The 25,256-nt window shown below is 37.2% G+C and overlaps 1 protein-coding gene across 3 annotated transcripts in view; it reads left to right on the top strand.

Annotated features, from left to right (window-relative positions):
- LOC106872642 (dihydroxyacetone phosphate acyltransferase) overlaps nucleotides 1-25,256 on the top strand; it is a 141,602-nt gene that overhangs the window by 86,172 nt on the left and 30,174 nt on the right. For 2 of the 3 annotated variants that reach the window (XM_052971966.2, XM_089359796.1), the window contains exon 7: nucleotides 467-678. In XM_052971966.2, coding sequence (XP_052827926.2) covers nucleotides 467-678 — 212 coding nt within the window. Of the gene's footprint in view, nucleotides 1-466; nucleotides 679-13,546; nucleotides 13,610-25,256 lie in introns of all 3 variants that reach the window. The other variant, XR_016243632.1, reaches the window with a different exon arrangement.

Below are 25,256 nucleotides of genomic sequence, written 5' to 3' on the forward strand. Positions count from 1 at the left end.
TGTCACCAATTGTCATATTTACAATAATTGCTAAAGTTCACAGTATGTGAATAAATTTAAACTTAAAACAACTATCATCATAATTCACAATGTTATTCAACTGGCATGCCATGAAACTGTTTGACAATGAATTGATTGTCACCTTAAATAGCGCCAAATGCATGCAACCTTGGAAAATGCACATAAAAGTGATATCACAGACCAGGTTGATAGAATACAGTGTACAGATATTAATTGGATACATTTACATAAATAGTAAGCCATTTAAAATTGGTACCAAGTTTCTTTAAGAAAGACATTAGATTAGTATTATTTCCATAGATAAACCTGTCTCATCTTATTGGTACCACTATTTATGAAAAGATTAAATTTTCTTTATGTGGTTCACGATACACAATTTAAAACATTAGTATATATTTTTTCATTGTTTATTATTGTAATAAATTGTCATTTCTACTTTGTTTAGGTTCTGTGTCAGCATCTGCTGTCAATGCCACAAGTAGGTCATGGCAAATTGCTTGCTAAACCCATACAAATGCTGGCAAAGGAAGCCCAGATGGTTGCAGCTCGATTACTCCGTGAACAATTGATTAAACATCCAGAAATACTGTCTCTTAACTTACTTAATAATGGACTCATAGCTTTGTATAATATGGATGCTCTGCATAAAGAAAAAAGGTATCTTAAATACTGATTATTGAATTTTACAGTTGCATGTTGTAAATATATTTGCTTTTTGAGTCTAACTGTTAAAAATATAATGGACAATTCATATAGCTGTTACTTACCAAGATTTAACGAAAGTTTTACCCTATATATGTGTATGTATTCATCATCTTTTACAGCCACTTTCATTGTTGACAAGGATTGGATGGACCATTATAATTCTAGTCACCTTCCATTAGAAGCTACTGCTCCCAAAGATTAGGTGCTCATATGTATCATTTGGCTTGGTTTCTACAGTTGGATGCCCTTCCTAACATCACTCTACACCACTTTGCAGAGTGTGTTGATGCATTTTCTCATGATACCAATACTAGCAAGGTTGAATAATCCTTGGTGAGATAGAACATCATCAACATCAAAGTTTTATGCTGGCATGTAACAATTGGAATTAGTGCATATATTGCTCCTATGATGATTTAGAAGACCATATTTCCCTTATGTTTTTTATTATTGACTTTGTTTCTACTGCTGTATACCCTTCCTATCTCCAACCATGAGACTTCATGAGTCCTTGTATCTGCCTGCTCACTAACTTCTTTACAGAATAAGAGGCATGAATGGTAGTAATAAATGACTGATAGTGTAAGACAATCTTCTGAGATATGTACTTATAGTTAAGGCAAAGAAGATAGAATGCTGATAGAGTCAACAGACACAGAGCATGTGTGAGATACTAGAATAAGCAAGACAAGGTGATAGCAGTCAGAACAGGAGGAAAGGGTGATGGTAGAGTTCACTAGGCACGGTTGATCCAATATTGTCTCCTATTCATAGATTTTAAAACAAGCAGGGATACTCAGTATTTTGTGAGTTGTATGTATAACCAAGGCAACATAGTCATGTAAATATTGCAACTATGTGATGTGCAAGACTTGTTAACATCTCTTGAGAAAGCTGTATTCAAAGACTTTCAATGCAAAAAGACTGAGTACATGACTATTAATGAAGATGAAAACCACCTGCCAATTTGCTCCAACAATGGCACACAATTTAAGGTCAGTGACTTTGGGTACTTTGGATTCTAAGTAGGAAAAGCTTTCTAACACACAAGGAGTACTTGTAACAATCTTCAAATCATGTCTGTTAATTATTTCAAAGTCAACAAGGTTTGCCTTCTTCAGAGCATGTTTTGAGTGCATTTTTATATAGCTGAAATCTGGATTATAAGTATCAAATGGGCTCAAAATATTTCATGGCATGAGCACAAGACCAAAGAAGAGACTTATAGACACAATCCACTTATCTTTACTATTATTGCTCAATACAGAGTGAACTTTGCTAACCATTTACTGCTGTGCTGAACAACAGACCATATTATATTTTCTGTATACTCACACACCCTAACAAATGATAAATACCACTCAGCTACATTGATGTTATTGGTAGGGATACATACCATGAAATTGAGGATTTACCAAAGCTAATGAGGAACAGAGATTCCTGATGCAGCATTGTATGAGGCATCTTGGTTGTAGCTACTTGAGGAAGAAGCAATCACTGAAGACAACATGACCCAGGGAAGAGTAAAAGATAGAATGTACTAGTTACAATTGGCCCAAGGGGGTATGAAGACGGAGAGTGAGAAGGTAGAATGTATTGGGCACAATTGACTTTTGAGATGAGTCATAAGGCTAAGTGATGAGCTGTTGGTTGGGGGAATAGAAAGTTGTCTGGCCCTGTATCACTGAACAGCACAAATGATAGCAGTTAAGATAAGAATAACAGGGAAGCAAGTGATAGGGAGATGAATGGGTAATAAAGTGTGGAGGAAGGCAGCAATAATCAACTTAACTGTACATATATCCCAATCTAGATCACTACCACTATTCTTGTAACCATTAGGCAAGCATGGCAATTTGCATCTTGAGATCAGTTTTCATCATTCATACTAAGTTTTTCTTTGTCTCACCTCTTCCACTGGTGCCATTCTATCTGAATGCACTGTACATGTTTACAGCTTTCATCCTCCATATGCATTACATGTCCATTCTCTCTTGCATACTACATATAACTCCCCTTATATCCTCTTTTTATCTCACCTCTTTAATACTTTATCATTTGTGCATGCTTACATTACACATCCTTGCTTCATTTCTTTTGAATCTCCACAAATCCTCTGGGTTCAAGGCCCATGTCTGATGACTATGCATCATTGTACATTGCATATATGCATCATACAATCTGCTCTTTACATTTAGAGAAAAACCTTTTTTTGCCAGCAGAGGTAATAGCTTCCTATGCTTCTTTTTACAGCCCAATCTCATTTTGACTGCTTTGCAGTCTAGGCATTCACTCCCACTCCTAATTAGGCCACTTAGGTATCAACTACAAGGGAACCTTCCAAGTTTTCTATAGTATTTGTTTCCCATGGGTTTTTAAAGGTTATTGTTCTCCTTGAATCTGCTATGTGTAAAGTGTATCTTTTCAGTAGCCTACCTATAATCCTACTGCCCTTTTTGTGTGTCCTTAGCTTACATACCAGAAGAAATTCTTACTTTCCCGTACATTGGGTATGGCTATTTCTGTGATGGTAGCAGGGTCCTATTTTATCTCCTACTTGCAAATACTTTGATCTTAACTAAGTTAACTTTGAAGTCTCTCAATTCTAGATTTTACTCCAGGATCTGGAATGTCCTCTCTAACTCTCATTATGATATAAGAATTTGGTCATCAGCATTGAAGAGCTTCCATGAGCTTGTCAGTCTTAGACTCTTCTGTTATAACTAAATGGGACAAAATGGAGTTGAGGACACAGATTTCATGAACCTCACCTGAACCCTAAATCCATTGCTGAACACACTACTAAATCTCAACTTGTTGACTGTGTCTCAGTACATGGTCATTCATCTATACCTGGCTTCCTCGGCACTGACCAAATCACAGAGCAGAAAACTCTGTCAAAGGACTTCTCTAGGTTGACAAACACCGGGTATAATAGTATTTTTAAGCTCCATAAATACACATTTCCATAAGCCAGTAGTCCACATTTTCAGTATTAAAACAAAACATACAATACAATGTTCATTGCATGCTCTTATAGATCCTAGCCCTGCATGTGTACACAGGGTGGTATACCAGAATACAAAATGATAGAAGGCAAGGTAGAGGGATAATGTTAAGAGAAGAGTGAGGAAAAGAGAGAGAAGGATAGGGAGGGCCATACACACATGATATACACATATAAAAGAGAAAGGGGGAGAAAGTGAGATAGAAAAGCTTACAGTTATAGTAGTAGTAACCACAGTCCCTAGCATATATCATTGTACAAAAGAAAAATAGTTGCCATCTTTCTTGACATTTTTATGTTTAGGTTCAATGAGTTCTGGTTTGACAAGCTTGGTATTCAGCAGTTGCCTTAATAAATACATAAATCAGTCATTCTTGGCCATATGTATACATATACTCACATACACATCTATATGCACACACATGTAGTTATATGCACATGCATGTGCAGATATATATATATATATATATATACATATGCGCTTATACCCACACACAGGCAGACCTCTCACGTACTGACCTCACTCTTTCCACATGCTGCTTTATGTGCACACACTACACACATGCATGTGTATGTGCATTAGCTTCCACATGCATAAGAGTAAGTTATCCAAAAATATTATGCAAGTAATCATCTTGAGTATGTTGACAACTTATGACAACAGTTAAAGAAGTGCATATGCATCAAGATGTGCTCTTTCATATGGTTCATTGTAGCTCCAACATAGTATTTATTATTCTGTATCATCACCATACATTTATACACTATGCTAGTTTGTAGGCCAAAACAGAGAACATCTACAATATGGACCCCTCAATATACAAAAACTTTGTACTAAAGGAGCTATTCAAAAGCTACAAGAAGCTTAATAGCAGTACCTTATGAACCATTAATAATTATGCATATACTCTAATAACAAAGCTTAAAGTGAATGATGAAATAAAGCAATATGAACCCAAAGGCCCCTACTTATTTCTTAAGTATCATAAACCAGACTTCATACATAAACCCTCCATTAGATTGATGACACCCTCAAAATCAAATATAGATAGAATCAACAAAAGATACAAGATAGGGTAATTCCTGCAACTAGGAAATGTAGACTTAGAACTGTAGGAATATACTGACAAGGCCATCTGTTGGTTTGAATAGTTCAATAAGGATAAAACTTCATTTGTACAATTTTACTTAAGTACTACCCATCCATTCTGCCAAATTTACTAAATAAGCCCATTATATTCACTAGGAAAGTTATAAATATAATTAAGGTCAAGATAGACTATTCTTTTAGCTAAGAGTATGCTAGGACTCTTTTGGTTTCCAACTACTCCTTTTGGACTTAACTATTCCCTGGGAGGAAAGGATGGAGGAGATTCAAGAGGACGGGTTTACAGTTCACACTCTGAGTAAGACCTATGAAACTGTGGGCATTTCAAGATCTTACAGAAAAAGAGCTATCAAGAACAATGTAGAGGCTACTGAGAAAGCATCTAGGTGGCTCTCATTGAGAAGGAGATTGGTTGGTTCATTAGAATGCTACTTAGACACAGGCCTTGACTTGATCAATTTAGGTCAGGTCACCTGATTTATGATGGATGAGGGTGTGTTTTGCAATAACTTGAAACACCCTGTGACTCTAGGATACAACGCTGATGATGTGTCTAAACATTTGTAGATGTATGTTGAGCTTATGTATTTGTAGTGTGTTATTTGTAGATGCATGTTTACAAATATAGATTGGATTAAATCATTTCTGATATTCTCTAAACATTTTAATTTTACAATTTTTATTTTAGTACAATTATTATGCATTAGTTTAAAATAACTATTAAAATCTATTATATATAGTATCATCATCATCATATGTCCATTTTCCATGCTGGCATGGGTTGGACAGTTTGATAGGGGCTGGCGAGGAAAAAGACTGTCAGTTTTTGCAGGGTTTTACAGCTGGATGCCCTTCCTAACACCAACCACAGGGTGGACTGAGTGCTTTTAACATAACACCAGCACAGGTAAGGCCTGTTTTGACATGGTTTTTACAGCTGGATACCCTTACAAACACCAACTACTTTACAGTGTGAACTGGATGCACTAGCACTGGCAGGGTCACCAAGTAACTTACAAAACGAAAATCTTTTGAGAGGTGGGGCATTGGAGGAAGTGGTCTTGTGCCAGGTGATGAGATATTAGAGTGTGACAGAGATAGAAACAGGTGTCTTGCTGTAGAGGAGATACATAGTTACCCAGTCAGAGAGGGAGAGAGAGAGATCAAAAATGAGGCTAGAAACAGGTGTGTTGCTGTAGAGGAGATACATGGTTTCCCAGTCAGAGGGAGGGAGTGAGTGATCAAGAATGAGAGGGTGGAAGAGAGCAAGAGAGAGATGGTGGTGAAGTTCCAGGACATACTCTCAAGGTACATAGATCAGAATATAAAGGGGATGGTAGAGTAGAGCAAGAGAGAGATAGATGTGATGAAGTGCTAGGGCATACCCTCAAGGTACGGGGATCAGAATATAAATGAGATAGTAAAGTATTGCCAAGGGTGCATGAATAAGGAGTAGGGAATGAATGCAAAGACTGTAGGGGTGGGGAATTCAGTAACTGGTGAACTATCGGTATATAGATGGAGTGGGGGACAAATGAATAGCAATGATAGAGTGAGCAAGACACTGAGGACAGGACTGGTGAGCAAGAGATAAGCATAGTGCATGAAAAGGAGGAAATCTGAGGAAGAGGAGATATAGTAGGGTGTATGAATTTTTTTTTTTATTGTTACATGTGGGTGGAACACACAATGCTCCCAGAACTCAGTTTTGCTGGGGTTTGCTCAAGAACCACATATTGCCAGACATCTCAGTTCATTGTCATCTCCTATGTGAAGTCCAACCTCCTGAGTTTGTTTTTCACTACTTTGTCCCATGTCTTCCTGGGTGTCCCTCTTCCACAAGTGCCATCCGCTTTCAACCCTCAGCACTTCTTTATACAGTTGTCTACATTCAAATGCATCACATGTCCAAACCAACATGGTCTTCTCTTTTGCAAGCTGCATCTGATTCCTCTTATGCCCAACTTTTCTCTCAGCATATTTTCACTTTGTTGTACATTTACACTGATGTTGCACATCCTGCAGAGCATATTACCTTCATTCCTCTCTAGTCTACACATATCTTCTGCATTCAGAGCCCATGCCTCTTATTCTAGCATCAATTTTAAGGCCATTTGTTTCTAGGTTTTGCTTTCATACCTGGAGTTTCTTCTCCAATTCTGCTACAGATTCTGCACTTATAAGGTCATCAGCAAGGTCATCAGCATATAGTAGTTCCCACAGGCAGCCAGTTTTGAATTCCTCTGTTATGACCTGGAGGACTATGATGAATAAGAGTGGACTGAAAACTGAGTCCTGGTGAACTCCTACTTGTATGCTAAATTCATCACTGTATTCATGGCTATTTCACACCCTATTTATACCACCACTGTAACATGTCTTGTACAGCCCTAACAAGCCACTCATCTACTCCTAACATCCTTAGAGACAACCAGATAACAGAGTGAAGGGTTCTGTCAAAAGCTTTCTCAACAAAAGCCAAGTATAGTGGCTTACTTTTGACCAAATACTTCTCCTGCAGCTGTCTCACTGGGAGCTGGCACCTGTGGCACTCTTCCCTGGTATAAAATCAAGCTGCATCTAGTTTAGTTCTATTCCTAATCAGTTGAGCTATAGCTCTCTCTGTAACTTTCATGACCTGGTCCAGCAGTTTGATACCTCTGTAGTTGTTTCTATCTAAGGTATCACCTTTACCCTTGTAGCAGCTAGCTATAATATTATTACACCAGTCGTTGGAGATGATGATTTCCTGAATGACCTGATTAACTATACAAGTATCCTACACCACCAGTTATTTTAATCATCTTGGCAGAAATTTTTAGATAATTAATTTATAAAATTAAAATCATCATAAAATGAATCTATTCAGAGGTAGTAAAGATATACCGATTAGAAATACGTGTTGAGATAACAGCTATAAAACCATTAACTGATAGCATATATATAAAAAGAGCCGGTTATAGAAGGCCTTAATCTAACATAGGGTGAGAAGGTAGTATATATGTCTTAAAGAAAGAAAAGAGGAGATTAATATTATATCATAGGGTACTGAGAAGAAAAAGAGAAAGGAAAAAAGGAAGCAGAAAAACGCATGTATTTATAAATATATAATAATAATGCCACAATCCAAAATAGGGGGAGAAGGTTGTGTATATTTTGTGTCTTAAATAAAGAAAAGAAGAGGCTAATATAATATCAAAGGGTATTGAGAAGGAGAAAAAGGAAAAAAGGAAGCAGAAAAATGCATGTATATATAAATATATAATAATGTCATATTATATCATACTTATTGCAATACAAAAACTTAAAGTTATAAAATTTAAGTCAAGTAGAAGCAAACAGTGGCAAAATATGTATTAACTGAAGTTATCAGAAAGGGATAAATAATTTCTAAATATAATAATAATAACTTATTGTTTATTTCTATAATAATAATGAAATAAAATTTAATTCAAATAGATAAATAAATAGCAAGTCTAGAATAATATGGAAAGAGAAAATATAAAAAATGCAAAATATATCCATACACCCCATAAGAAAATTTATTTCAAGCCTTTAAGGTAAAAACCAATAATAATAAATTATTAGATAGGAAAGAATTTTAAAAATTTTAAATTTCAAATGTACCATGTTCCGTTAAATAAACTGGAAGTAAATATGCTATGAAACATGCTAGAGTGAGTAAGGGTAATATTAAGAAAATAAACATTATGTAAGAGGAAATACTTATATATGAATAAATAAATTGAAAATAAAATAAAATAGAATAGATTTCAATGAATTACGTAAAATGCCTTCATGCATAGCTAGGATGTAGTGAAAAAATATATTTAAAGACAGCTAAGCCGGAACAAATTTAAACAGGGGCATACCTGAAAATGTAATCAGAGGTAATGACAATTTATTTGTGTATTTAAGCAGTGAGTCAAGAATCAGCTCAATATGCTATTAACTTGGCATATTTTAGTACTAAATAATACAAAATAATAAGACTAATTTTAGTACTAATAATACGAAATTATAATGGAGAAATAAACTTAATTATACATTGGAAATAAAATACGTCATTCTTTTATATATGTATATATATACTAGCAGAGATACCCGGCCTTGCTCGGGATTAAAATGGCATAGATTTTTATTGCTTTTGGTGCAAATTGCTTTATTATACGGTGCCATATTTTACAATCCTGTATATTATAATAATAATGGTATTTTTATATAAGCTTAAAGCTTATGCCATTCACTGTGCGATGAGTAACAAAAATAGTCTAATAACGGAGCATATAAGCCCTCGACAGAAAAAAAGAAGGCTTTCCCATCCGCATGGGACGTGAATCCACATCCCTTTGTTAACATGACTGTGTGTGTTACCTTCACACGCGGATAGAAAAAAAATAAATGGCCGATTCCGGGCATTTTCAACCATGAGGAATCCATTGGTGTGACTCCCAGATTACTATCTTGTAAGGCGTGGATTTCTATAGATGCAACACACACACACTCACAAACTCAGCTTTACAATATGTACTGATATATATATATATATATATATATATATATATATATATATATATATATATATATAAGTAATCTCAAGTCATAATCACTCTGTTAAACATTTAAGGGAAGGTATTATGAGATTTACCAAAATCTCTTAATTTAAATAAAATAATTGTGATATATTATATGACATAACATGCATTTAATTTGGTAGATCAACTTACATGCAACATGTAATTATATACAAAGATTATAAAATATGAAAGAATAAGTTAAGTAAATTAAATCAAATAAACTAATTGGAGTACATTATAAGACATAACATGCATTCAACTTACATGCAAAATGTAATTTTATACGAAGATTATAAGGTTGAGGGAATAAGTAAAGTAAATTAAACCAAATAAGACAAAATACAATTAATAAATATAATAAAATGAAAGAGTTAATCTTAAACCTAACAAAGAATTAATATGCTATTGAAAGGATGTACTAGTAATACATTACAGGGATAAATGCATGGTATAATATAATGTAATGTAAGAAAAGTAAGGAGAAATTTTGTTGAATAAAAATATTATTATCAATACAGATTAGGATAAGAGATAAATAATAAGGAATTAAACCAGGTTAAAACCAAAGAGTATTTTACATAATATATGTGGAATTATATATCTGATAAATTAATAATATATCTTGAATTAAGAACTTATTACAGGTAAATAATTACGTTAATATTAAAAAAGAAATAGAGAATGGAGACCATAAATGCATATAACATACACATATATCGACACATGCATATATATATATATATATATATATATATATATATATACTAGCAGAAGTGCCAGGCGTTGCTCGGGGCTTAATTGTTTTAAAGTACTGTTGATGACCAACCAATCGATATGCAACTGGACAGAAAGCCCTGCCAAGAGCATTGCAACACTCTGAGAAGGGGGTAACAATAGAATGTGAGGTGGCCCTGAAAAGGCTGTTTTATTGTTCTCACAATTGTAACAATGTCTTAGGTAGTCATGTAAGGATGTGTAAAACGTTCGCAAGTGAATACGGCATCTTCCTTTTCCATCAACGGTAGTGGACGTGCTGTTACAAAACTTCATGGTCTGTGAAAACAGAATAGATGTCCTATGGAGGAAAGATGAGGATTAATCATGGGTTAGTAAATACAGGTAAGTTTGAAAATATACAACAATAGCATCTACTCACCATATGTTAGATGGGAAAGACTGTAGTGGTGCTGAATAGATGAATCAGAAAACGTGTCTCGTGAAGATGTTGTGTAAAATGACCTGTTGCTTTAGAATAGTTTGTATTTGATGTAAAATGTAATGGTGAGAGAGAGGATGTATGTATTTAGTTTTATCGACTGTTTAAGTGTTGTTATTTTATATAAATTGTAATGGTGTGTAAGAGATAGTTACTTCTTCATGTAATTATTTTAATGCATTTGTTTCATTGATCGTCATTATGATTACATTTGTTGTTGTATGAAATGATATGTTGCTTGGTTTTCAAATGGTATCTTGCGATAATGTTGCCGATGTAGTAAACTGTAATGGTGAGTAAGGAGATGGAAGGGGGAGATGTATCATCTACATCGGATGTAGAAGATGAGGCTGGTGTACTGACGACATGAGTGAAATATAACTGAGCGGAGTGCAGGTGTTGGTGAAGTGTGAAGTAATTGCAGGGAACCGCCTAAAAGTGTAAATCTCATAATAAAAGCATTGTTGACTCTTTGAGAGTTGTACAGAATTGAAATACTAAGCTATCCATAGTCCTCTGATGCCTGCCCAATGGGTGTTGGTGAGTAACAACAGGTGATTTTTGAGCAGGGTCTGATTTGTAATAAAGTTTTGTAATGCCGCGAGAATCAGTGTTTTTACAGCTGATATTTGGGAGTGTCAAGTTTAAATTAATAAAATTAGGAATCGAAGTAATCCTATAAAACCTCCTTGTACACAATGTTTTTTGTTTTTCCTTGTGGAACGAACGCGAAAGCATCACTCGTGCTGCCCACACACGAGCAGCCAACGTAAAGCTGACCATGAGAGAAACACGGCTCCCCTAAATGTATTTGTGCAACAGATAATGTTTGCCCCTGTGCTTTGTTAATTGACATTGCAAAGCATGGCCTCACTGGGAACTGGGACCTCCGAAATGTGAAAGGTAGGTCTGCTGCTGATGGGAAAAGATGCATTCTGGGTATGAGGACGTTGCCTCGACTGCACTCTGTGATTATCGTGGCCTCAATCAGATTGGGAGATAAGGACTTAACGATCAAATATGTGCCATTGCATTGTTTAGGCGGAACCAAATTTCGAATGAGCATTATAGGGGCACCAACTTTAAGTTTGAGAATGTGTGGAGGTAGTCCAGGGGGCTCAAAGGAATTTAGTACTTCTATTGGATATAGTTGATGGCGTCCTCAGGGTCAGGAGTTGTATCAATAGACTTATATATATAGCCATCCCCAGGAATGATTTTTAGCATTTGATCATTAATATGGTTAACAGTTGTATTCTTCGTATGTATGTGTGTATTTGTACATATGTATGAGTGTGTATAAAAATGACACTGTGACCAAAGTGATGGTATTTGGAAAGGGTGATAAGAAACAGCAAATAAATAAAAGAAAATGACAGGTATTTGTATGTATGTGTGTATTAATGTGTTTTCTCTCTCTGTATATATATATGGTAGAAAGTAAATGTTTGACTGTCAATCGTATTTGGAAAAGGCTGACCAGTAATTGTATGTATGTGTTTATTTGTATGTATGTGTGTATTTGTACGTATGTATGTATGAGTGTGTATAAAAAGATTGGTAAATTTTCAGATTAACACCCGCATGATTTTCACTACAGTGTTAGGGTTAGGGTTAGGTAGGTAATGGTGCGGGTGTTAATCTCAAGATTTACGAAAAGATTTTCAAAAAAACTCACAGTTTGTAGGGAATAAATGTTTGTCGATCGTATTTGAAAAAGATGTCTCGCTGGTGAAGGACGGAGTTAGAAATGGAAAGTAAACTTACAATTCCCACCAATTAGAATGAGGTCATTGGTAACCATAGGTACATATATATGTGTGTATTTACGTATGATTGGTAGTGTGTCTGTTTATTTGACTCTCACTCTTTTTCCTTCGTTTCTTTGTCTTTTTTCTTGGATCGTTCGTAGACGTTCATAAGAGAAAGTAGCAATTGAAACGATTTGTAAGAGGAATAGAAATAGTTAATTTTAGAGGGGCAAAGTAATTTTGTATGTAGTTTTAGTATCTGTCATTACAGTATCGAAATGTGATTGTTTCAGTTTTGATACTGAAATAGTTTTCTTTTACTGTCAGTGTTTCTCCTTCCTTTCTTTTTGTATTTGTTGTTGGTTGGTTCGTAAAGGTTCATAAGAGAAAGTAGGAGTTGAAAGGATTTGTATTAAAAAGAGGAAATTAGATTTTATTAGGGGGAAAATGTTTACTTGTGTAGTTTTATGGATTTTATTGGTTATTAGGAATTATTTTGAGTGAAAAAATGACGCAGTGACCTAACAAATTGTATTTAGAATATGAATTGCAATTCTTTAATCCAAGAAATTTGGAATTGTGTAAATGTATGAATTTTAAACATACACACACACACACAGAAAATCTGCTTTTATAGATAAGATACACATAAACACCTGGTAAAAGTTAGATAAATTTGTTTGCTCATAGAATTTAGCTTAAATTCAATATAGTTTATAGGAAAGGGATAAATAAGTTAATATATAAGATATACATGAATACCAATGCAAGGCAAGATATATATGAACATTAATGTGAGGGCAAAATATACATCCATACATAAAAGAGGGGTTAAAAATATGTTGAATTTAAAGAGGAGCTTAATGTAGTAAAAGGGAAAAAGGTTAAATATGTAATCAAATGATTTAGACGTGGATGCAAATGCAAGTGATAAATAAGTAATTAAATAATATTATATCAGTATTTTGAGAATACAAATTTAGTCCTATGAATACAAGAGACATTGGGTTCAACCTGAAGGTTAAGAATAGGGTATCTCGCCAAAAGAATAAAGAATTTTTCATTTAGGCATATATGACATTTCTTCATATTTATTTGATAAGAGGGTATGGAGGTTCGTATTTCCCATTTTAAATCATACTGTATATTCTTATCTTTTAGCTCCCAAATAAATTTACTCAAACCAGTGGAACCAGATCTATGTCTATTTCTGAAGGAATAGATGTGAGAAGCCAAACATTTCTTGATTTCATTCTGTGTTGAATCTATATAACAACTCTTCATTCCCTGTGCTGTTACTCTACATTGTTATTCTATGCTTTTATGCTTACATGCAGTTACTTTTAATTCTACAATCACAGTTATTAGGTATAATATTGACTTCAGGGATATGAGGTAAATTGACCATATTATGAGTAGATGTATTGCTCTGTAAATATGTGTTATTGACATTAATATTTGCACTAGGTTTATATATGAGGGGTGGGGGTTAATAGTATTACAGATATTTACATTCCTGTTAGAATACCTTCTATTTATAGAGAATAAGTTCAATTTTTTATTATTTATAGCAAAGATAATAGTAGCCAAATTCTGGGTTAACTATACCCTATTTTGATAGTTTTAATATTAATAATTTTATATTTGTTATTGTTAAAAAAATTGAAAGGATAGATTTTACTATATTACTCTTAATTTGTAACGCAAAAGGCAGTATCAACCATATATTATTATTATTATTATTATTATTATTATTATTATCATTAAATGATTCAACACTTCCTAGTAGAGTGGGGGCATTGTAGTTTGTTTTAAATCTATCTGATATATTTTTGTTTCTGTTATTATTTTTATTTTTAATTTAATGGTTGTTCACATTTTCCTTTATATTTTTGTCACTAATATTATTTTTGATTTTCTGACTATTATATTTGTTTCTGGTGTTTTCCTTGTTAATTTTATTATTATTTATATGTGGTAAATATTTTATTTTATCTTTATAACCTGCATTAGCCAAGACTGTTATATTGGTCCTTATGTTTATTAAATATAGCCTCATTCGATGAAAGGTATGATAATCTATGGCTGATATTTTTAATTAAAGCATTTTTTATTGATGCTGGGTGATTGCTTTGGGAGTGTATGTACTTAATATTAGAGTTAGGTTTTTAAAAAGGCTCATGGGGCCCTGTTACTAAATTAACATTTGCATCTAAGAAGTTTATAGAATTATACTCTCTTTCAGTTGTGATAGTAAAGCCAAACCTCTTAAAGAATTTATATAGTCATTTCTTAATTAGTTCCTTGCATCTTTTGGAGAGGTTTTTTTCGATGAATAATGCATTGTCTGTATATAATCTGCCCCGATCTCAATACCCTTTGATATTATATTAACCTCTTCTTTTCTTTATTTAAGACACAAAATATACACAACCTTCTCCCCCTATCTTGGATTGTGGCATTATGATCATATTTATAAATACATGCGTCTTTCTGCTTCCTTTTTTCCTTTCTCTTTTTCTTCTTCTCAGTACCCTATGATATTATATTAATCTCTTATTTTCTTTCTTTAAGACATATATACTACCTTCTCCCCCTATGTTAGATTAAGGCCTTGTATAACCAGCTCTTTTTATATATATATGCTATAAGTTAACAGTTTTATAGCCGTTATCTCAACATGTATTTCTAATCGGTATATCTTTACTACATTATAAGATGAATAGATTCATCTTATAATGATTTTGATTTTATAAATTAATTATCTAAAAATTTCTGAATCGAAACAGCTGTCAGATATGTTGTCATATTTTATAATTAATAAATAATTTTATAAGTTACTTCTCCATTTTCTCCTTATTCTTTACATATATATATATATATATACATACATATATGACAGGCTTCTTTCAGTTTCCATCTATCTACCAAATCCCCTCACAAGGCTTTGGTTGGTTTGAAGTTATAGGAGGAGACACTTGCCCAAGACTGAACCTGGAATCATGTGCTTGAAAAGCAAGCTTCTCACCATACAACCACGCTTGTATTGGGTCGTCCCATAAATAATGCGGTTTTTATCTTGTACTTATTCTTCGTGCAAGTTTTGAAGAGTGTGGTTCCATTTTAATAGTTGTTTCTTCAAAGCTGTAATGGAAGTGACAAAGGAACATATTTGGTATATTTTGCTTTATCAGTTCAATAAAGGCAACAATGCAACAGAAAGTGTGAGGAATATTAATGTAGTATATGGGGATTGGACAATAAGTGTAAGCTAGTATCAATGGTGATTCCAGAAATTTCAAGCCAGAAGACGAGCCTCATCTTGGAAGATCTCTAGATCTCGACAAGGACATCCTGCAAACCCTGGTGGAACAAAATCCCATTGTAATTGTTGAGGAACTTGGATTTGGTCAATCAACCATTCATCAACACCTGTGTGCCATCGGAAAAGTCAATAAATTGGGTCAATGGATTCTTCACAAACGTTTTAAGTCTAATCATGTGCAGAGGATGAATGTGTGCTCTTCTTTGCTGTCACGTCTCATGAATGAACCTTTTTTGGGCTGAATAGTGACTGGTGACGAGAAATGGGTTCTGTATAAAAACGTCAAGCACCAAAGACAGTGGGTAGGGAAAGGAGAAATACTGTCACCCCAGACTAAAGAATATCTTCATCTACATAAGGTGTTGTTATCTGTTTGGTGGGATATGAAAGTCCACTCTGAACTTTTAAACCCAAGCCAAACAATAACAAAGAAGATCTACTGTGAGCAGCTTAAGTCAACACTAGAAGAAAAACAACCATCTTTGGTTTCAAGACGAAGGGTGTTCTTCCATCAGGATAATGCTCAGCAACATACAGCAAAGATGACATTCCAAAGGCTGGAGCAGTTTGAATGGGAAATGATGCCCCACCCACAATATTCGCCAGACATTGCCCCATTTGTTGAGCAAAAGGGCATAAGCTAGCTCGATCTCGATTTTCAGTAAAATCATTTGGATGGAAAAAATATGAATTCTGTAGATGAAGTCAGAATAGTACTGGAGGAGTATTTTTCATCACAGACAAGTGAATTTTGGAAGAGGGGCCTTGCAAGTCTACCAGATAGATGGAAGAGCATTGTAGAAAATGAAGGAGAGTATATTTGAGATTGAAAAAGAACTTTGTTTATCTTAATTTTGAAAAATAAAAGAAGTATAAAAAAACCACATTATTTATGGGATGACCCTGTATATATATATATATATATATATATATATATATATATATATAATTTAATCAGAAGATATGTTATCTTCATGAAGGGATGGTTACATCCAAGGAAATACTGGTTCAATACCTAGTATTGTTGGAGAATGAAATTCCCTTAAAACAATAGGTATACATTAAGCATATAGTTTATATCCAGTTAAAAGAAGAAAAGAAAATAGAGATAAGGAAGTTAACAATTTATATATTATTAACAAATTAGTCATCTTCACTTCTTACCGCCATTTCAATTAATACTCAATAATTTAATTACAAATTTGTACATTAAATTTGCATTTATGTGAGATGAGCATAATTTCATAAGAAAAAAATGTAGCTTGAGATCGATCAATTCATTGCAGCAGTCTATAAATAAGGGCAAAACAAGAAATTTTTCTATGCCAATATGCTGAAAAATAAACCTTACATCGTCTAACCATAGACAATATTTTTCACTATAAATACACAGCATGTTGAAACAAAGAAAGTAAGCTAACAAATTATTTTCTTTCAACCTTATTTATAATTGTTTATAATTTTCGCCTTAAAAGGTATTTTGATATTCTGACCACTGATATTTTTCTTTTCCAAAAGTTTTATCCTTATATTAGAAGTATATAATATGATTTGAATTGATTTGATCTAGTTTCAGCTCATGAGCTGTGGCTATGCTGGGACACCACCATTTGGTGTTGCTACATAATTTTACTTCACTAATGCTTTATAGGAACTGACATTTGGTGTATGAGGGAGTTTGATGCTGTCGCCCTCATCTGCACCTCCTGCCATGAAGTTGGCTCATCTGGGATCCAGTTTCATTTTGAAGACACCGACATCCACCCCATATACATATATATTTATATACATATACATATAATATATATCTTAATATATAAAGCTGAAGTTGTGTGTCTGTGTGAAGCCTTTTTAAAAGTTTATAGAAATCTACATTTTCCACTTTTTCGTAAAAATTTTTACATCAATGGAATTTTCTCAATGTGAACTTTCCAGTGCAGCAATTAGATTTTTTAAATTCCGTTTACTTTGTGTGATTTAAGGGAGATTTGGCTGTTGTTTCTAGCAACTTTTATATTTCTTCCATTCTACCTGTACTGGCGTTCTTACACATCGATCATGCGCTCAACATATAATATAGAGAGTAAGAGTAAAAGAGGGAGAGAGAGAGAGAGAGAAAGTGATACATACAAAGTCATAGATTAACTTGGTTTAAGACTATTCTTTCCTTCTAACTACCTTTTCACTCTTACTTCGTTCTTCTTCCTCTCCCATTTAAATAGCTTTCTTCTATCCCTCTACCTCTAACTATCCACATGACCTGGCCATCTGGGGCTTATCGCCATTTCTCTGCTTCGACTATTGTCTGTCTGCATGTTCAGCATCCTTGTCTCTTCTTAGTATTTTTTACCTATTTTTCATAACATAGAAACATAAAAACACACACAACCACACATACGAGATCTGTGACAACACTCAGTCACTTATGACGTTGAGGGTTCCCGTTGATCTGATCAACAGAACAGCCTGCTCGTGAAATTAACGTGCAAATGGCTGAGCACTCCACTGACACATGTACCCTTGACGTAGTTCTCAGGGATATTCAGCGTGACACAGTCTGACAAGGCTGACCCCTTTGAATTACAGGCACAACAGGAAGTAAGAGTGAGAGAAAGTTGTGGTGGAGGAGTGCAGCAGGGTTCGCCACCATCCCCTGCCGGAGCCTCGTGGAGCTTTAAGTGTTTTTGCTCAATAAACACTCACAACGCCCGGTCTGGGAATCGAAACCGCGATCCTATGACCGCGAGTCCGTTGCCCTAACCACTGGGCCATTGTGCCTCCTACTCTGTGACAACAACATACACATAAACACATACACACATCAACATTATAGATATAAGATTTACTTTGTGTGTGTTTCTTATATAAACACGCGCACGCATTGCTATTTTATAACTGTCTTCCATTCTCCCTTCCTCTCTTTCTCTCTCTTCATTGCTCCCGTTCTCTATTCTTTTCTCCCATCTCTCCCTCTTCTCTCTCGCTCCTTCAAACGCATACACGTGCACATACACACAAGCATTCACTACAATATAACTAGATCTTACTTTACTACATGTTCGTCTATGTTTTGTAAATATACAAACTATGGAGCTTATGTAGACAGGACAACACATTGCAAATCAGTGAACTTCATTAGAAATGTGAAAACTACCTACCCTGCCATCTGTTACAACTTTTTGTTGTTCTGTTTAATATATACATAGATTATGCCTCCAAAGAAGAGAGTTTGCTGGGGAAAGGAAACAACAGGTTTAAAAAGACAGCTACAGACAGCAGCAATTCACCACATTCCAGAAGCTACTTTGAACATAATGCAAAATGGTGCATCAACATCTACTTCCCTATCTGAGAGAATTCTGGCAGAACTGTGTAGCAACAGATCTCCAGCAATTGCTTTATCAGGAATTGCCGTCCTAGCTTCTGCGAAAAGGGATTACCCTGCTATGTATAATCAGGGCAGCGCAAGAAGTTGTTTTGCACAAGCATTTGTATAGCTAATTAGACGGATGAAATTTACATACGCTTGATAATGTTACGCAAAACAGCCTTCAGACTTTCCCTATTAATTTCATCGTCTTTTGAATTATGAACATATTTACATCATAAAAGTTTTTTTGTTGTAAGGCTTTCTTTTTTAGTTGATTTTCACCTAGCAAGACTTATCGTAGATGGCGTAATTGGCGTAATAAGTCACACCCGGACAACGTCGGGTTATACTGCTAGTGTATATCATCATCATCATCGTTTAACGTCCGCTTTCCATGCTAGCATGGGTTGGACGATTTGACTGAGGACTGGTGAAACCGGATGGCAACACCAGGCTCCAATCTAATTTGGCAGAGTTTCTACAGCTGGATGCCCTTCCTAACGCCAACCACTCAGAGAGTGTAGTGGGTGCTTTTACGTGTCACCCACACAAAAACGGCCACGCTCGAAATGGTGTCTTTTATGTGCCACCCGCACAAGCCAGCCCAGGGGCACTGGCAACGATCTCACTCGAAAATCCTACGGGAGCCAGTCAGGCGGTACTGGCAATGGCCACGCTCAAAATGGTGCATCTCATGTGCCACCCGCACAAGAGCCAGTCCAGGGGCACTGGCAATGATCTTACTTGGCTTGCCGGGTCTTCTCACGCACAGCACATTTCCAAAGGTCTCGGTCAGTAGTCATCGCCTCGGTGAGGCCCAATGTACGAAGGTCTTGCCTCACCACCTCAGCCCAGGTCTTCCTAGGCCTACCTCTTCCACGGGTTCCCTCAACTGTTAGGGTGTGGCACTTTTTCACGCAGCTATCCTCATCCATTCTCACCACATGTCCATACCAGCGCAATCGTCTCTCTTGCACACCACAACTGATGCATCTAATGTTCAGCTTTTCTCTCAAGATACTTACACTCTGACGGGTATTCACATTGACATTACACATCCAACGGAGAATACTGGCTTCATTCCTTGCGAGCTTACGTATGTCCTCAGCAGTTACAGCCCATGTTTCACTGCCATGTAGCATGGCTGTTCGTACGCATGCATCATACAGTCTGCCTTTTACTCTGAGTGAGAGTCCCTTTGTCGCCAGCAGGGGTAAGAGCTCTCTAAACTTTGCCCAGGCTATTCTTATTCTAGCAGCTACACTTTCAGCGCACCCACCCCCACTACTAACTTGGTCGCCCAGATAGCGGAAGCTATCGACTACCTCTAGTTTTTCACCCTGGAATGAGATAGAAGTTGTTTCCTGTTTGTTTACAGTCTTTATTGCACCTGAACATCTGCCACAAACAAAAACTAAATTCCTAGTTAACCTGCCTTTGATGTTGCTGCACCTCTTATGTGTCCATAGCTTGCACCGGGTACATCTTATAGAGCTACTACCTACTCCTTTTCTACATACTGAGCAGGGCCATCTACCTGAAGGGGTTTGTGTTTTATCTACCTTCCTACTTATTAGGATTTTGGTTTTAGCTAGGTTGACTCTAAGGCCCTTCAATTCTAGACCTTGCTTCCACACCTGAAACTTCTCCTCTTAGTTCTGATAGTGACTCCGCAATTAAGGCAAGGTCATCAGCATAGAGGAGCTCCCAGGGGCAACCTGTCTTGAACTCCTCTGTGATTTCCTGGAGAACTATGATAAATAAGAGGGGGCTGAGGACGGAACCTTGGTGGACCCCTACCTCTACCCGGAATTCATTGCTGTACTCATTTCCAACCCTCACCTTACTGGCAGCATCTCTGTACATGGCTCGCACAGCTCTCACTAACCATTCTTCTATCCCAAGTTTCCTCATTGACCACCAGATAAGGGATCGGGGGACCCTGTCAAAGGCTTTCTCCATGTCAACGAAAGCCAGGTACAGAGGTTTATCCTTAGCTAGGTATTTCTCCTGCAGCTGTCTCACTAGAAATATGGCATCAGTGGTGCTTTTACCTGGCACGAACCCAAACTGCATCTCATCTAAATTGATTTGCTCCATAATTAGTTGGGCTATGACCCTCTCCGTAACTTTCATAACCTGATCTAACAGCTTGATGCCTCTGTAATTATTTGTATCTAAAGCGTCACCTTTACCTTTGTAGCAGTTGACTATGATGCTGCTACACCAGTCATTGGGTATGACTCCTTCGTGTATCACCTGGTTCGTAATACGGGTGACTAGGCTATAGCCAACACTGCCAGATATTTTGAGCATCTCTGCAGTGATTCCTGATGGGCCCGGGGCTTTCCTGGTCTTCATTCTCTTAATTGCTTTATCTACCCTGGTACTATCAACTCGGATAGCTGGTCCCTCTATTGGGTCGACATACGGCAGGTTCTCTTCCTCCCATTCATTCTCTTTATTAAGCAATCTATCGTAGTGGCATCTCCAGACCTCTTTCTTTGCATCCTCATTTAGTGCAAGCGTACCATCATCCATGCGAACACATTTCTCTCCTACAACATCACTATTCTCTCTCCTACACTGTCTTGCAACACGAAATACCTCGAGTCTTTGGTCCTCACGGCGCAGAACATTGGCAAATCTTTTCTTATCTGCTTCCCCTCTGGCTAAATAAACCTGTCGCCTAGCCTCCCTTCTGGCACATTGGTACAATTCCCTGCTACCACCGTTCTTCCAGTCCTTCCAAGCCTGTTTCTTTTGTCTAATAGCCTTGTCTACCTCCTTGTTCCACCACCACATTACTCTGGGTCGGGAGGGGACCTTACACCACCCACAAATCTGGTCGGTGGCTTTCAACAGGTTGTCCCGCAGAAATCTCCAATTGTCTTCCACGTTGTATGATGCTATATCCCCTTCTATTTCGTTAAATGCTTCAAGTAACTTGTCTCTAAGTCTCTGTCCATTTGCAGGGTCTTTAAGCTTCCACACCCTTCTCCTCCAAGCCGGTCTAATTCTGGGCACCCATTTTGCCTTGATCCCAAAGTCGCTAACTACTAATCTATGTTGTGGGGTACATTCTTCGCCAGGGTAGGTTTTGGCATTTATAAGCCACCCTCTGTCCCTATTTCTGGTGAGGATGTAGTCGATTTGGCTAGAGTGTCTGCCGGAGCGGTAGGTGACTAGGCGACTGGCAGGTTTCCTGAAGTTGGTATTGCAGACCATAAGATCGGTTGCATCACAGAACTCCAGCAGTCTGGTTCCCTCCTCGTTGCGGGAACCGAAGACATAGCCTCCATGTATGCCATGGAAGCCTCCAGCACGACGTCCGACATGACCATTGAAGTCTCCAGCCACAAAGAGAAGGTCCCTGTCACTCGTCGACGAGGTAGTTTGCAAGAGGTTGTCATAGAATTGGTCTTTCAGACCATCTGGTAGCCCCGGTTGAGGTGCATAGGCTGAGATGACAGTAGCTAATCTATGATGAAGCACTAGTCTAATCTTAAGTACTCTGTCATTTACTCTAACGACCTCGATTACCTTATCCACCCAATTCTCCGCTAGAAGTATTCCTACGCCCCCGACCCCGTCAGTGTTCCCTGCCCAGAAAATCTTGTACCTGTGTTCTTTGCCTGTGAGGAACCTCGCAGAACCTCCTCTCCATCTGACTTCTTGGATGCAGCACATATCTACGCGTCTCCGTTCAAGCATCTCAACAATTTCACAATATATATATATATATATATATATATATATATATATATATATATATATATATATATATATATATGGTAGATAAACATATATATAATATATATAAATGGTAGATAAAGTAATTAAGGGTATGAGGACAGGGAAAGCCCCCAGCCCATGAGGAATCCCTGCAGAGATGCTTAAAATATCTGGCAGTGTCGGCTATAGCCTAGTCACCCGTATAGTCAATCAGGTGATACATGAAGGAGTCATACCCAGTGACTGGTGTAGCCAGTCAACTGCTACAAAGGTAAAGAGATGCATTAGATACAAATAATTACAGAGGTATCATGTTATTGGATCAGGTAATGACAGTCATGGAGAGGGTCATAGCCCAAATAATTAGGGAGAGAGTCAGTTTAGACAAGATGCAGTTTAGGTTTGTGCCAGGGAAAAGTACCACTGATGGAATATTTCTGGTAAGACAGCTGCAGAAGAAATACCTAGCCAAAGATAAACCTCTGTACCTAGCTTTCGTTGACACGGAGAAAGCCTCTCACAGGGTCCCTTGATACCTTATCTGCAGGTCAATGAGGAAACTAGGGATAGATAAATGGTTAGTGAGAGCTGTACAAGCCATATACAGGGATGCTGTCAGTAAGGTGAAGGTTGGCAATGAGTACAGTGAAGAACTTCTGGTAGAGGTCCACCAAGGATCAGTCCTCAACCCCCTCTTATTCATCATAGTCCGCCAGGCAATAACAGAGGAATTCAAGACAGGATGCCCCTGGGAGCTTCTCTATGCTGATGACCTTGCCCTAATTGCTGAGTCACTATCAGAACTAAAGGAGAAGTTTCAGGTGTGGAAGCAAGGTCTAGAATCTAAGGGCCTTAGAGTCAACCTAGCAAAAACCAAAGTAGGAAGGCAGACAAACCACAAATCCCTTCAGGTAGATGACCCTGCTCAATCTGTAGAAAAGGTGTAAGTAGAAACTCCATAAGATGTACCCAGTGTAAGCTATGGGCACATAAGAGGTGCAGCAATATCAAAGGAAGGCTGAGGGGCAATAAACACTGAAAATGTGCAGAAAACAGCTTCTGTCACATTCCAGGAGGAAATACTACAAGTAGTTGATAGCTTCCATTACCTAGGTGACCAAGTCAGTTGCAGGGTGGATGCTCTGAAAGTGTAGCTGCTACAATAGCAATAGCCTGGGCAAGGTTCAGAGAGCTCCTATCTCTGCTGGTGACAAAGGGCCTCTCGCTCAGAGCAAAAGGTAGACTGTATAACGCAAATGTGTGAACAGCCATGCTACATGGCAGTGAAACATGGGCCGTGACTGCTGAGGACATGCATAAGCTTGCAAGGAATGAAGCCAGTATGTTCCGCTGGATGTGTAATGTCAGTGTGCATACATGACAGAGTGTAAGCGCCGTGACAGAAAAGTTAAACATAAGAAGCATTAGATATGGTGTGCAAGAGAGACAACTGTGCTGGTATGGTCTTGTGTTGCGAATGGATGAGAACAGGTGTGTGAATAAGTGCCACACCCTAGCGGTAGAAGAAACCTGTGGAAGAAGTAGACCCAGGAAACCTGGGATGAGGTGGTAAAGAATGACCTTCGAATATTGGGCCTCACCAAGGCAATGACAAGTGACCGAGACCTTTGGAGATATGCAGTGCTTGAGAAGACCCAACAAGCCAAGTGAGACCATAACCATGGCCTATGCCAGTGTAGCATAACCATCCCATTTAAGAGTACACTTCAATCCTTGGGTAATAAATTGTGCTTACAAAGACCTGCTGAAGGAAGTGAAATCGCTGTCGTGGCTGATGACAGTATTGCTTGATTGGCACCCGTGCCTGTGGCACATTAAAAGCACCATTCAAGCGTGATCATTGCCAGTGCCACCTGACTGGCTCCCATGCCAGTGGCATGCAAAAAGCACCATTCGAGCATGATTGTTGCTGGTGTCCCTAGATTGATGCCTATGCCAGTGGCACATATAAAGCACCATTTGAGCATAGTCAATGCCAGTACCGCCCGACTGGCTCTCGTGCCAGTGGCATGTAAAATGCACCCACTGCACTCTTGCAGTGGTTGGCATTAGGAAGGGCATCCAGCTGTAGAAACTTTGCCAGATCAGATTGGAGCTTGGTGCAGGCTTTTGGCTTGCCAGCCCTCAGTCAAACCGTCCAACCCATACCAGCATGGAAAGCGGATGTGAACCGACAACGATGATGATGTATATATACATATAATATATATATTTAAAAAAAATTTTTTTTGTTTATGTGTTTCAGCCAAGTGGCTGCGGTCATGCTGGTGCACCACCGTGATTTTCACGTTCCTTGCATGGCTCTTCTCCCCCACCTGACATGGTCCAATCAAGAGTTTTGATGGCACATCTGGTGTATAAGAGAATTTGACATAGCTGCCCTATATATATATATATGTATATATACATTTATATATATG

Source organism: Octopus bimaculoides, chromosome 11 (assembly GCF_046866305.1).
Source record: "Octopus bimaculoides isolate indiv1 chromosome 11, ASM4686630v1, whole genome shotgun sequence".
NCBI lineage: Eukaryota > Metazoa > Mollusca > Cephalopoda > Octopoda > Octopodidae > Octopus > Octopus bimaculoides.